The sequence below is a fragment of the Sorghum bicolor genome, chromosome 1, assembly GCF_000003195.3.
Source record: "Sorghum bicolor cultivar BTx623 chromosome 1, Sorghum_bicolor_NCBIv3, whole genome shotgun sequence".
Classification (NCBI taxonomy): Eukaryota; Viridiplantae; Streptophyta; class Magnoliopsida; order Poales; family Poaceae; genus Sorghum; species Sorghum bicolor.
Genome location: NC_012870.2, coordinates 74,761,838 through 74,777,178, shown reverse-complemented (window position 1 = coordinate 74,777,178; position 15,341 = coordinate 74,761,838). Strand labels below are relative to the sequence as shown.

Here is a 15,341-nt window from a genome sequence, read left to right as displayed (position 1 = left end):
ACAACTCTATTATGCCACATCTTACTTTTTATCCATCCCTCCGCTACTGCTAAAATTATGTTTGCTTAGAAATAATTTGAAGTTTTTAGTTAGGCCCTGTTTAGATTGGAGATGAAAATTTTTTGGGTGTCACATCGGATGTGTCGGAAGGACGTCGGGAGGGGTTTTTACAAACTAATAAAAAAACAAATTACATAGCTCACCAGGAAACTACAAGACAAATCTATTAAGCATAAGTAATCTATCATTAGCACATGTAAGTTACTGTAGCACTTAAGGCTAATCATAGAGTAACTAAGCTTAAAAGATTCGTCTCACTTTTTTCAATCAAACTGTGTAATTAGTTTATTTTTTTTATAAATTTAATGTTCCATGCATGTGTCTAAATATTCGATGGGATGGACGAAAAAATTTTAGGTGGAGAACTAAACAGGGCCCTAGTTACTAAATTTAATGTCATAGAATCACAAGCAAGCATATAAAAAATAATGTAAAGAAATTACGTGGAGACAAAATATCATTAAGTTCTTATATCATTGAAAAAAATATTATCATCCCATCATTCTTTATCATCATCTACGTCACTATCTTTTTTTGTTGTTGTTGGAATTATCCACGCTATTACTTGTTGCTAAAATTATTATTAACTGACTGATTTATTGCGAGAAAAAATAACCGATAAGAAAAACGAACACGGACGCTAAGTGCATGAGCGGCTGCTAAATTTCAACACGCTACCTTTACTAGTCCGCTATCTTGTAGCGATATCGGTAGAGAATCGCTAAAAGTATAGCAGCCGCTATTTTGTGGGTGCTGTGCTACCAATTATTTAGTACGTGGTACGTGATTTAGTGGTCGGCGTGCATTGTTTAGTGTTTGATCTCAACAAGTAGAGCTCAAATGTCAAATCTCCCTGGTTTATAGCACTACTTCGTGCTACTGTTCGGTGCCATAGGTTTGGGTTCAAGGTACTACGTACGTGCTAATGTTCGATGACATAAGTTTGCTTGACATTGGTGATTGATTTCGTTGCTGGAAAAGTGGAAATGCACTTCCTCTTCCTTTTTTTTCCTTTTTTTTTTTTGGCGAAGCCAACAACAACAGCCTGTCGCAGTACTGAAGCATGGGCATGGCAGCAGCGTCCACCGCTTTCGCAGATCGTAGATCCATACTCGATCTCTTAGGGCCTTGTTTAGTTCCTGAAAAATTTTACAAAATTTTTAAGATTCCCCGTCACATCGAATCTTTAGACGCATGCATGGAGTATTAAATATAGATGAAAATAAAAATTAATTACACAGTTTGGTCGGAATTGACGAGATGAATCTTTTAAGCCTAGTTAGTCCATGATTGGACAGTATTTGTCACATACAAACGAAAGTGCTACAGTGTCCATTTCCCAAAAAATTTTGGAACTAAACAAGGCCTAGATTAGATAGACAAGCAGCAGCAAGAAGAAAACAAAATCGAGCGAATGACCGGTGGATCTGTGCGCGCGACTCGCGCCGCACGCTCAAAGGAGCGGCTGGCCTCGGTTCGGGCCAGGCTGCACTGCGTGCTGCCAGGCGCCAGCTGCGGGACGTGATGGCGCGCGAGAGAGGAGAGGGCCACGGGCCACCGCGACAGGTGGCGTACGTCTGGTGTGCGTGCCGGCGTGCCGCTTCGCCGCCGTCCCAGTCCCAGTCCTGGCTCGTCGACCTCTTGCATACCAGTTTCTCGTGCCGATTCGTTGTGGTGGTGGCATTATATATCGATGCCAGGCAGAGGGCATCCCGATCGCGGTCGCGGCCCTGTCCACCTCAGTTGAGTTCGTCCTCCTTCAGTGTACGTGATGGTTCGAGGCAGCACGCAACGGATGGGAACGAACGAGCGTCGCGGCTAGTTGCCAGTAGCGTCGATCGTCCTCCGATCCGGCCGGCGTTTGCAAAAGAATGGCTCACGGTTGATGTGCCTTCGTTGGGTATCACGGAACTCACTAGCTAGAGCATCTCGATCGCTGCCCCAGGCCCCACCGTCGCTGGAAGACTCGTGTATGTTTGCTTGAGTTTATCACCACTTTAACAACAAATTAGTTAACGGTGTTTTTTATTATGACTTCTGTCAATTATTCAGCAGTGTTTTTTTTTCACAACACAACGAATCAACAACAGTACTTTTTATTATGGCTTATCAGCTAAACGGAACAAGACGGCGCCCAAGATGTTTTAGCATCTTTATTATCAGTACGGGTACGTTGTCACTGCACTGCACAGCTTCCCGGCCGGCCGGCATGACAGAGTTGCCTGGTTGTCGACGTCCCGCCAGCGCGCCATAGCAAGCACATGCATGCACATTTGACGTTTCCATTGCGTTTCAGACTCAGACCTGAGTACCTGAATGGCATTGCGCGGCTCACTCCCACACCGTTCCTTTTCTTCTACGTACCAGTACAAAGCTTGCGTGCGCAGTCACTCTCGATCGCACTAGCTCGTAGCAGCAGCAACAACAACAACAGGATTGGTCTTTCACGGCATCTCAGGATTCCTCCCAGATATATACATGCATGACACTGACAGTCTCGTTCCGCTACGGTGCTCCGGATGACCACAAGGTTTCGTTTTACTACTTTATTTATTTTACCAGCATTATTCCGTGCCGTCATGCTCATGCCACGGAGTCAGTCAAGGAGACGTCCCTTCTTCTCTATCTCCTGGTGCGCGTGCTGCCACCCGTCGTCCAGTGGTGAGCACCACTGAAGGTCCCGTAACTAATTGATACGATCGATCCATTTGCATGGACTTTGTTTACAGGTCTTTGACATACAACAACATCACACAACACCGTCTGCAGACAGTAGCCGAAAGCCGCCATAAAGTGAAAGCACGACCTCACAAGTCGTGATCAAGGGCAAGGCCTTTTATTTTTTTTATTTATTCTATCTATCAACGAGAAGGCGTCAGTGCCATATATTTCCAAACTTAGTATTCCTTAATTAACTAGAGACTGAGAATCATTCTTTATCTCAAGAAAGCGTCAACACCCTATTATTCTAGCGAGTAGCGGGACATATGAAGTCGTACGTGTCGTGTGTCATCGTGTCATCGCCACACGCTGGTCTGCAAACGCTATGTTCATGGGTCAAACTGACGCAAGCAGATGAACGAGCGTCTGCTGCTACCGTTGGCTTTATAGGAGGCCAGACTAGATAGTTCAAACCCACTGGCGCTGGTTAATTAAGTGGATCGATCGAGGAGACCAAATCTGAGCTCACACGTGTACCTATTCCTGAACATATGTTCGTCGAAAAAGACTGGCACGAACTGATGCTCGTGGACGAAACTGCATGCAAGTGCACCTCCAACCTCGATCCATTATCAACGCGCGTCAACATCTTTGATACTAGAGAGGCCTCTTGATGCTATACTGTACGTGGCCAATTGTCGCTGCTTCTATCCTGCATTTCTGACAGGAAATCTGCTCCATCTTAGACCGATGAACAAATATCTTAAGCTTATTTTACCCTTCTTTGGTGTTTTTTTTTTGGGTTTGCAAACAAAAGAAAAATTGCGAGTGAAAAACCGACGAAGTTGCTTGTCAATCACGTTCCACGTACCCTGGCCTGGCGGCGGAAGATAAAACAGAGATACAGCCTGTTCGTTTAAGTTTATCAGCTAAATCTATAAATGTTTTTCTCTTATAACAAATTAGTCAACAATATTTTTTATCATGACTTATCAATCAAACGAACGAGACGAGCACATCGCAGATTCGATGATGGTCCATCGCTATCTTAAGACGACTCCAATCCATCAGGTCTATAGCATCCATATCTGACTATCTTGCATAGTGCCATAGTTGCATGGAAAAACAAGAGACGATCTATTATATTCTATTCTACACACACACCCGCAGGCATCGCAGTCTGGGAGTCCAACGTCGCTCTCGCGCACCAGCGCAGCGCAGCACGTTTTGCTCTCTGGAGTCCTGCCCTTGCTTCCGCGGCGACCAGATGGGGGCGACGGCGACCGCCGGTGGCACCGCACGGGAACGCGAGACCGCAAGATTACGCGTTAATTATAGGACTCTAAACATTAATTATTGTATCACAGGTTATCATTTGGAAGGATGGGCGCACGCGCGAGGCACGAGGAACGTGTTGCAACTTTTTGCATTGCATGAGAGTATATGAAGCGGACCGGCCGGCCGAGAGCTCTTATCTTACGTTCCATAGCCGCCGTTAGGAGATGGAGCTGACCGAATCGAAGGGAGTAATTCCAGCGCTAATTTCCCGTGGCCGCGCAGACGCCAACAACGACATCTGACATCGTTTTATATATCAATCGTCACAAGATGTGCTACAAAAAGAACAAAATTCTAAAATTTCTTTAACGATTCATACCGAAAACAATTCATTTGTAATTGTATTACTAATCATAAAAATAGTTTATGCAAGTTGTTATTTTAGATAAGTTTATATATTTTGATTAAAAGATCATGATATACTCCCCAGCTAGAAATTAAGTTCTAGGCCACTTTAGATTTTTCATAAGTCAAACTTCTCTAATAATGACCTGATTAAATAATTGTTTGAGAAAAAGAACACATTCTCTCGGTCTTGTGTAATATATAAGGATTTCGATCCTCGTAATTGAATTTATTCTAATAATTATAATTTAGACATAAATTAATCAAGCTAATCTAGTTATATATTGTCGGGTGTTATAACTCGGGTACCTAAAACAAAGAACAAAGAACTCTATTCTACTTTTTTTACAATAAATCAAAAAGGCTAGACAGTCACTCTCACTTCACCCGAGACTCGAACATCAGCCTACCATTTCCGCCTCGCTCGAGGCCCAGCTCTCAGGCCGTGGACGAGACCAAACCATCTTCGCTCCGCCGAGGCCCGACACCCGAACCTCAGAGGACGCTAAGTGATTTCTGCCTTCACTCCATTGGTGCGCTCGAGATCTCCAATGACGTCATCCACTATAGAACCGTGGTACAACAGATGGGACGCAAGATAGATCCCCACGACCACACCCATGTTGTGCAGAGCAGGGCATGACAAGCACTATGCTACACACTTCCGTCGTTATGCTACCTGCTCTTGTCACTGTGCATACGGCTGAGACTAGAGATGACGCTTAGACGTCAATCCGAACTCCTGTGGCCACGCGTCCGTCAGACTCCAGGGCATGGTCCACGGAAGAGGAGGCCTCGGGAGTCCACGCCGGACAGCGAACAGGGGTCGGCATGACCGCTATAGGTACTTACGTCCCGTCCATAAAGTCGGTATGGCTCGGCACGGAGGTTACAAGAAGAGGCACGCTCATACGACGACTAAGATCAACTACAACGCAAAGAATGGAGGGCCACACCGCTACCATACGACACCATACCTTATTCTAGTCTTAGATCAAAGTCATACTTACACATGTATCTACTACCTCTCCTTAGGAGCTATAAAAGGAGAAGGTAGGGTCCCATTCAAGGGGGGTGAGGGACAACCAGCAGCACATAAATACACATCCAGACATCCATGAGAGAACTATAGCACATCATCGCTCGTGTTCATCCTCTCATCCTCGATGCCGAGACCTAGAACTGGTTTCCTCTCTCATATCTTGCTTGTAGTCCCCTTACTACGAGAACTTTTGGTTTCGTGACGCTGCCATCCTTAACGATGATGATGAGCACCACTGAAGCTCTCGTAACTGATCAGCAAGAATGCACTTTTTCTAGAGCTTCGACATGGAGGAGGAGGATTGGAGGAACACCGCCATGTGTTGACCATAGACGAAAGCCACAAAACACCGCCATCTCCGGACAAATGTCGTGTCATCTCCAAAAGTTGTCTGCTGACGCCATGTTCGTCTGATGGACGCCAGCAGAGGAACAAGCGTGCCTCCGGTGTAGCCGTAAGCTTTTAGGAGGGAGGGTTGATTATCTTTTTTTTTTATGGAAGTGAAAGGTACAACTTGTTTCATGTGCAGAACTGAGTTTCCTTAATCCGGAGTTTAGACTATAATAGTAGTTAGTACTCCGTATTGAAATACACAAAGCAGTTCAAAATAAAATTATTGATTGCAGGCATCGCTCAGGTCCTTCTTTTATTACGAGAAGTTTGTTCATTACTACCTCAGGTCCTTAGATGTCAACTTCTTTTATTCAGTTTTCGATACATGTCAAACTTTTGGGCAGGATGTACCAGTCCAAAGCTTCCGCGAAAACCATTACAGGACCAGTTGTCACTGCCTCTGTTCTGAATTTCTGTCAGGAAAGACGACTCTGCAAATTCTGTTGATTCATTTTCGTCAAAAATTCTGCTGATAGAACAGAAGCGCGAATAACTAGTAGTGCTAGTGTGTTTTAACCTCCTGCAAAGTTCACTACTCGACAGGACAAAGACGCAATTTTGATCCCCCTCTTCTGAAAAAAGAATCTTGGAAGTTCTTTTTTTTTTAATGTCTGAATCTTCAGATAATGCCTTTCTAAACAAAAAAAAAATCTTCAGATAATGCTTTAAACAATCAACTACTAGTACAATTCACATGAGACAAATTATACAGTTATAAACAATGAAAAAAGTACATATTGCAAATTCGGCATCTGAAAGGTATGAGAAGTGAATTGAATTGAACCCTACAAAAATCCACAAGCTTACCTGGTCAACCACGTACAACTCCCTGCTGCAGCAGCGGAAGACAAAACGGAGATGCTGCCTTGTCATTGAGCACGCAGCAGCTTCGTTAGTCTATCTCCATCACATTCCGGCATCCCTCTGCGCCACGTTTTTTTGCTCCCGAGACCTGCGGCGACCAGATGGAGGCGGCCGCCGCGGCGCCGCCGGCACCGCGCGCGGGAATGCGAGACCACGAGGCCAGACGACGCCAGGGGCACACAGAGTCACCCGGGCAGCAGCTGGCGGCAACTCGTTTCCAAGGTTGAATCATAGATCTGCTAGAGCCCTTATCAAGTTGAGAAGAGATGCATGGACACCTGCAGACAGGATAGCCGCAATCCGCACATGCAGCATGGTGGGCAGGTTGCATTGCTCTTATCTATCGGCAAGCTGGAGATGTGTTCTTCTTTATTAGCCGTCAGGCATGGACCTGACTGAAACCAAGCGAATTCCTGCGTTTCTTTTCTTCCTTCCCGTACCTGCGCAGCGCAGGGCGGCATGTGATGCAGGCATCTCGATCGGAAGCGTCGTGCGCCGACACCAGTTCGTGTTCGTCGCTGTAGACTCTGCGCCGGTTTTCCACCCACGGCCACCGGTCACTCTTCCCGAGGAGGAGGGCCGCCCTGATCCATTTGCAGCTTGCAGCCGGCCGCCTTGACCTACCATGCCAGGTCTTCACCTGCGATCGCGTATCACTCTATCAGCCTCACATCGAAATCGATCCGTGCATAGAAATTCAGCTCTGTTTACCGCCGACCGCCGTCCACTTCGGTGAATTCCTGGTGCGCCTGGTGGAATTGAAATCGTAGGCATCCGGACGCTTTAGCTCTGATAAACACCATTATTTGGCTTAGCCGCAAGTTTTTCTTTATCTCCTCTAATTTTGGCCGACGCAAATATTCATCCTTTGCTTTAGATTAATGGAATATATGCATCTCAGTTGTGCATTTATTTAATACATAATGTAGGCCTGTTTGGCACGGATCCACTTCACCAGTGTTTTTGGGGGCTTCAACTCCATGAACAACTCTATCGGTGGAGTTGGAGCCATTTTAGTAAATTGTTTGACAAAACAATTCTTTTCTTAAAATGTGTTCTCACAGAACGCCACGTAGGATGAGGTGAAGCCGAGAGAAGCCACTATTTTTTGGCTCATTCACGTCTCAAAACTCGGACTTCATTAATGGAGTCATTCTATTTTATCTCGTTTAGCATAAAACGTCTTCAAACGGCTCCTAAAGCCGTACGTGACGGGGCCGTAATGAACTATTGTATAATTATTGAGTTAACTGTTGAATGAATATGAATGTTGGTTATAGTGTTACGTAATTGATTAGATGACTGTAAAGTAATTGAGCTGCTGACATTTTTCCTAGAGCTCTAAACATGTATTTGAGTATCTTAATTCTATTTTTTTTGCAGAACTAATTGATAACTTTTAGCAAAACCGGTAAATGAAAAGTTTTTTTTTGTGAATTCTATTAAATGTAGTTGCGGTTTTTTACAGCTTTTTAAGGAGTCCATCACTAAATAGCATAGCACATTATTAAAACCTTATACGAATTCACAACATCTCTTCAGGCAGTTCCCAAAAATTTGTTAAGATTCCACATCACATCGAATCTTGCGGCACATGCATGGTGCATTAAATATACATAAAAACAAAAACTAATTGCACAGTTTGTCTGTAAAATCGCAAGATGAATCTTTTAAACTTAGTTACTCTATGATTGGACAATGTTTGTCAAATAAAAATAAACGTGCTATAATATCGAAATCCAAAAAATTTTGCAAACTAAACAAGGCCTTACATAAGTACTCTCACCGTCCACAAAAAGACAGTTTGTGCTAGTCAAGCTCAGATCAGATGTGACAGTGTCAACCCGCATTCCCGTTACGTCGATTCAGATGCCTGGATGGTTTTGCGAGCTTTCCCTGTCGTCGTCACACCACTGGGTCAAAGAGAGAAGCCTACTTTAGCAGCCAACCTTTGGTTGCATCCCCTGGCGCTGGCGCTGCCACCGTTGAATAATGAACGCCAATGAAGCTGCTGTAATCGATCGGCATGCGCTTTTTCAGAGCTTTGTCATGCCGGAGACACGACCTGCTGAGTAGTTTTTTTGAGTAATCGACCTGCTGAGTAGTGTCCGCGCGAGTCGTGATCAGGGGGGAATTCAGGGGTCAAGGTCTTCTTTTTCTATTCCTAAATAAAGACACAAATTCTCCTTGAAATTCTTTTATGGCTTGGACCTTTCCTCTATATATGGAGAGGGGCATGGAGTCAGTCATGCCATTTCTATACGTTTGCCTGCAGACACTACGTGCAACAGTAGCAGCAATTAAACAAAGCGTTGGTCGCTACCGTTGGATTCAGAGGATGCAGGGACTTGTTTTCTCAAGCAATGATTTTGCTTCATTTACATTTTGAGACTGGGATACTATAGTTCGAAATCAACAAACAGCCGGTTACCTGGATATTATAATGTAACGACGTTGAAATTTGCGGTGACGCATTCACCTTCGACCTTCCCCTGATCATCAGCTGATCCGAGGAGACCGGCACGTAAAGAAGCTACTATAGGCTAGAAGATGAAATATTATGCGACTGAGGGAATACGTGTCAAACATTTGGGCAGAAATTAAGTACCAACGGCCGATCCAATGATTCAGCGAGAACCGTCGCCTGCTGCTTCGTCCGGCATTGACATGACTGAATCTAAGCGAAATTCTGCTTAAAATGCTTCTGACTGGTCCTTTTGCTCTTGCAGCCGTGCCCGTGCTTATCACTTATCAGGCTACCACGCAATTACAGTAGGCTCACATCGAAATCAAATCAATCAGTGCGTACGAAGAAAAACTCGCTCTCTTTACAACACTCGACCGCCTCGAAATTGCATGGAACTTCTGGCACTGCCTATTGACGGGTGCCCAACTATGCTCAGGAGAGTTTACACTACTATCACTCATATAATTTCTTTTTGTTGGCATGGATTTGTTTCCACTATGTCTTTGAGGGTTGTTCATTGTTAGTGATATAATCACTACTAAGGGCCTGTTTGGTACAGCTCACAACAACTTCATGAGCTGTTGTGAGCTGTTTTTTTTTGCCAAACACTTATTTCCAAAACAGCTTCATGGGTGAAGCTGTTTTTCCCCTCCTCTCACAAAAACATAAGTTGGATGAAGCTGAAAAAAAGTAGCTTATTGTAGCTTCTCCCTCATTTCTCTCTCTCAACTATGCATGAAGTAGTTGGTGAAGCTATTTTGCCAAATGCTTTTTCCAAAACAGCTTAGCTTCATCTAGAAAGTCACTCATGAAGCTATTTTCTAAAAAAACAGCTTTACTAGTGAAGTTGAGCTGTGCCAAACAAGCCCTAAATGAAGAGCAGGCTTGTATGATTCAAGATGAAGAGCAGGCTTGATGACTCGTGGGGCAACTATTGAGTGGGCCCACCATTTGGCACAACAACTAATAAAATGGGATTACTGTTTGGTTCATATATTTCATATATACTCTTTGTATTCATGTGTTTTCAAACACCCACTTCTATGAAATTCGTGTGTTTTTTCTATCCTCTATTCTATCATTGCATTCCTATCCTCTTTCTGTGTTTTTTTCCTTCATTCCAAACAGGGAAACTACTCAAATGTATTTATTAGCTTTCATCCAAGTGATCATGGCCATTACATCCTATGTTAATGTAATGCCCCAAGCTATACTCTAGAATCTATATGCTGTGTCCTGTGTGCGAATACTACCGTTTTAACAACGTCATGACTTTCAAAACCACAGGGTTTATCGTTGCCAGACACGTCATAGCTTTTCAAAACCAAATTATTTCTGTACAAATGTTGTATCTCTCTCCTGAGATCAACAATGATAATTTTTTAGATGTTATTTTTCTAAAACCTTAACCATACTTTTGCATCCAAACAGGCCCTAAACATACTTTTGCATCCAAACAGGCCCTTAACAGGCCTACAGCATCCAAATTCGGCTGTGTCGTATCTTATCTCCAGATACAATGGACAGATTGCACTTAAAGAAAAAAGAAGATACAAAGGACAGATACCCCCCCCCCCCCCCCCCGGCCAGTTATTTTATTATGCATAAAAGCATTCAGAATTCAACCAATATGTAGCTTCTGAGATAATCTCAGATCCATCTTCAAAATTCTGAAATATGTTATGTACCATAGGAGCAGGGCACAATAACACAAAGGAGGTAATCTGGAAACTGTACAGGACTTGTGTCAGCTACCGATGAGCAGGTGAGGATCCTAATGAAGATCGACAGGATCTTTTCATCTAAGAAACAAAATCTTTACTCGAAACCAAAAAAGGCTTCCTAGATAAAATATTACATGATAATAAAGGTCTTCAACAAACATTATTCCGGAATTGATACAACCTGTATGTGCATAAAAACAGATAAAGTTGGAACTACAAACTAGTCGGCGTCTTCAGCTATAGCCTATAGCCCCTCAAGGTAACTTGTTTTATTGCCAGGTATTGATTGTACTACAACATCTGAAGCTGAAGGCCTCTCATTCAGCTTATTCTAGTTTTCACTGAATATTCTATATATCCCCAGCAGAAATGGAAGGAAAAGAAAAGTGTATAGCTAATCACTTGGTATGAGAAGGACATCAACTTCTTTCAGCAAGGCTTTCGTAGAAGAGTATGTAGCCATTATCAGTGTTACCACTGAACTCTTGCGGTGAGCCAAAGAATGCCTGTACCATGGACTCATCAGTCATCTCAACGTTCTCGTCATCAAAGAATAACCAATGATTGTGGCTCTTAACCAAACTGATATAGTGGCCATGATTTGGCCCACTTCCAACATGAACTACCACAGCGAAAAGGGAGTATTCCAAGTCCGAATTATCAACTGTGTTAAGAAGTTTAAGCTCCAGTGGGAAAACCACTCGGTATGATAGTTTTTTGTAGCGCTGAAGCTGCTCAATATACTTGAACCGTTTGAGATGAATTACTAGGATGTTTGGTGGTTTTTTTATCTTCATCCTTTTTTGTGCTTCCTGTAAACTGAAGTGAAGAACAAATTCATCAAAACATATGAAATTGGAAAAATGAAATAGCAATTACAATATATAAATCACAATTATGCCAGACAAAAGCATCTCCTAACAGAAGGGTAACCAAGCCATTAGCCCAGAAGATCTGCTAGAGGTATTGGATAATTTGCAGTATATTCAAGCACATTTTTTTTATAAAAAAAAGCAAAACAAGCGGAGCCAAGAACTAACATAAACACATGCCTCAAAGGATATTCTACAGAACCAATGTTAGCCAGGACAAAATATTAGAAGGCAATATATACATGGAGAAAATATGGGCAACATACCTGCAGCATTTGTCACAGAAGAACTTGTCCTCAGCATTCAAAGTCTCTGTTGAGCTGAAGTTCTTAAGACAGCTGGTGAGTGAACTATTCTGTTCAATGTCCAGGCTCAGGTCAAAAAATGTTTCATCTCTATCAGTCACAGTTTCACATCTCAGACACCTTGTTTCATTAGTCAATATTCCCTACAGGAACAAAATTAAGAATTATAGGCACACAAACAAAAGCATGCTAGAACAAATGAATGAAATCTCACCTGGAAGCATTTATGAACCCATGTGGCAGCTAATTCTTTGTGACTACCATTGGGTTGGCCATCAATAGTGCCATTTGAATTCTTTTGGAATGGGAGATTTTGAAGAGGTTCTCTTGCAGCATTATGTTCCTTCTCTAGAATGTCAACTAGCTCATTCAGCAAAAAATTCAGAAACTCGTGAGCATCCTGTAAAGTACATTAGTGTGAGTTCACAATCTATACGAAAAAGGTCACACTACAATGATTGAAAAAAGCATAATATAAATGGCATGATCTTGGAAGAGAAGATGATTTTTATAGCAACAATTAACTACATATTTCATAAATAAAAAACAATTAACTACATATCTTTTCAACATGTCTTAAAATGCTTCACAGTTATTAGGTATTAGTTATTACCATATCTCATATACCCAGGATTCTCAGTTAATCACTGATAAATAGCCAAAATAGAGATGGCCTTTACAAATCCAGAACTTATTCTAAAATGCTTAAGATTCTCCGTAAATCTAGCAGGGAACCATCTCCAGGTGCTATTAAGCAAATATATTTATGGAACATAGGGTACAGTAAGATTCAGATAGAAGGTTCCCATGATTTCTCGGTATTGCAAGGAGTTGAAAATATATACTAATATAGAACCTTGAATTCAGTATTGCATCATTTCACGTGGAAATTACTTAAAAACGCATCTGGAAATAAACAGTGATTCATACAAAGACTGCACCTAGGTTTAACAGCTATCTCAGAGGGCCAGCAAAGTTACTCAAAAGGTGATGAGCACACTATAATGTGACCGCGTGCTTGCTAAAACTACAAAATACACATTGGAAGACGTCACTGGCGAAATGTATTACCTGATGCATATAGCTGCGGAAAATCTCATTTTGTTTCTTCAATCGTTGTATAAAACGCTTAGGAGCAATAACCCCTGTTTTCTTCTTCTGATTACTGATCTGTATGGACAATGAAAAAGGGATAATTATTTTGTTGAAGTAGACTGTTGGTTTCTTCCTCAGTCCATCCAATATTCACTTGTATCAAACAAGTAAGAGGCCTCCAGATAAAAGGATTTTCCCAAAACATTGTACATATTTCAGACTTAAAAATAGTGTAAAACCACAATACAATTGACGAGCGCATAAATATCTGTCAGTACAAAGGCTAACACAAAATTATCTGTGAAAAGTCAGTGGTAAAGTAAGGCAACAATGGAGCATGTCCTATGAAATTTTCTCATTTAATGGGCATTACTCCTAGAACCAGGTTTAGGTTTATTAAATTACAGATTTTCTCGAGAAGTCCAAATCATCAATTTACAGAGGTTACAAGAAGAAGATACACAATCCAAATAACACAGAGTGCTCCTTTCTAGCATGCTCCTCTTACACTTTAGATGGTAAGAGATACAAGGCCATATTGGTAGTTTATTGCTGAAGACTAATTTTGCACATCGAGTGTTATGTGGTTAAACTGTAGAAATTTATACTTTGGAACATCATTTTGCGATTTCAAACTAAGGAAGAACAAATTAACTCTATAACAACGAGTAGAGCTATAGGCATATCATGGGAAACTGTCAAATTAACCAGCAACTTTATTGGAGGAAATCCGATGGTATTTATTCAATATACATGCGATCAATTAATAACTGCAGTCATCTTCAGATACAGTTTCGCTCAGGACAACTTGTGATTAATTAACCAAAACCTCTACAATTCCACACAAGATTCAACATGTTTTATTAGTGATTCCTACATGTTGAAGGATATACAAGAAGTTGTGAACGGGAATAACAATCACAACAACCAATAGCTGCAGTAGTACCTGAGAGAACAGATCAGCCAGGCAGGTTAGCATGTTCTCTTCAACATCTCCGGTGTTTTTGTTGTTTGCATAGTACTCCAGCAATTGATCACGGAAAGGAACACAAAAATAAAGTGCCTGAAACAGGAAACAGTTAGATCCCACATTATGAGAACAGTATCATATCTTTCTATAAATGTTACTGACCAAAATGTTCCACATCTAACTATCCGTGTCAAAGCTCCTACATCTGAACAGAGAGTTTTACCATGATGCTAACACATGCATTTTAAATTGTCAATACATACAGAAGCTATGAGTCCTCCACAATCCATAGATGTAAAAAAGAAAAAAGAAAAAAGGGTTTCTGAAGTGAGGCAACGCTCCTGCTGCTGAACGAGGTGCTACTTCAACACGTACAGAAACCATGCGTTTCCCCAATTTCCCGATGTCAAACCAACTGAGCAGTCTCTCGGTTCACACAAATATGACGATCTATGATCATGTCGCAAAAAAATAGAACAGGAAACATACCACCGGCACCGCTCAACAATCACAAAAACTCCCCCACGCAGAAAATCTAGCGCTGATCTTCGGCGCGAGCACCACACGGGCGCAAACACCGCGACACGATCTCGCGAAACAGGCATCGCTCCACACCGCCCCCGCACGGAAGAGAACCAACAAATCCGCCACGCCTCTGACGGGGGTAGCAGCTCGCATCGCAACGAGCAGAGAGAGAGAGATTCGGGCCGCCGGCCCCGGCGTACCTGCAGCACGCTGTTGCAGTAGCAGGTGTTGCCGAAGTTCTCGAGGCCGAAGTAGCGCTCGCCCTCGGGGAACTGCTCGCCCAGCGCCTTCTCCAGCCTGGAGCCCGCCGCGCCCATCACCGCCCCCGCCCAGCTCCCATTGCCCGGCGATCGGCGCGAGGGGCCTGTCGCTGTTATGGCCGGCTCGGGCGGTGCGCGACAGGAATTGTACTGTGGCGCAGTGAAACTGCTGCGATTTGGGGTGTTGGGGGTTGGGTTGGAACGCACGGTTGCGGAAGGAAGCGAAGAAATGGGCCAAACCCAAAAGACACAGATGCCCCGAAGTGGACATCGCTATGCCTGGTTTTGGCCTGTCCAACCGACCCGTCTCGTCAAGTCATCAGAATCATAATCTGACGGTTCAGATCATCCGATACAGGCGTGCTTGTCAATCATAAGACCATCCCATAAATGTTTTATGAGATAAATTATTATTATTTT

General features: G+C 42.8%; 1 protein-coding gene across 1 annotated transcript; it reads right to left on the bottom strand.

Moving 5' to 3' along the window:
* On the bottom strand, window positions 10,974-15,175 carry LOC8081912 (ubiquitin carboxyl-terminal hydrolase 3). Its single transcript, XM_002465680.2, has 6 exons — window positions 14,862-15,175; window positions 14,113-14,229; window positions 13,143-13,241; window positions 12,286-12,471; window positions 12,033-12,214; window positions 10,974-11,713 (listed from the first exon to the last, which is right to left on the bottom strand). The coding sequence occupies exons 1-6, from the start codon at window positions 14,976-14,978 to the stop codon at window positions 11,314-11,316; spliced, it is 1,101 nt and encodes a 366-aa protein (XP_002465725.1). The 5' UTR covers window positions 14,979-15,175; the 3' UTR covers window positions 10,974-11,313.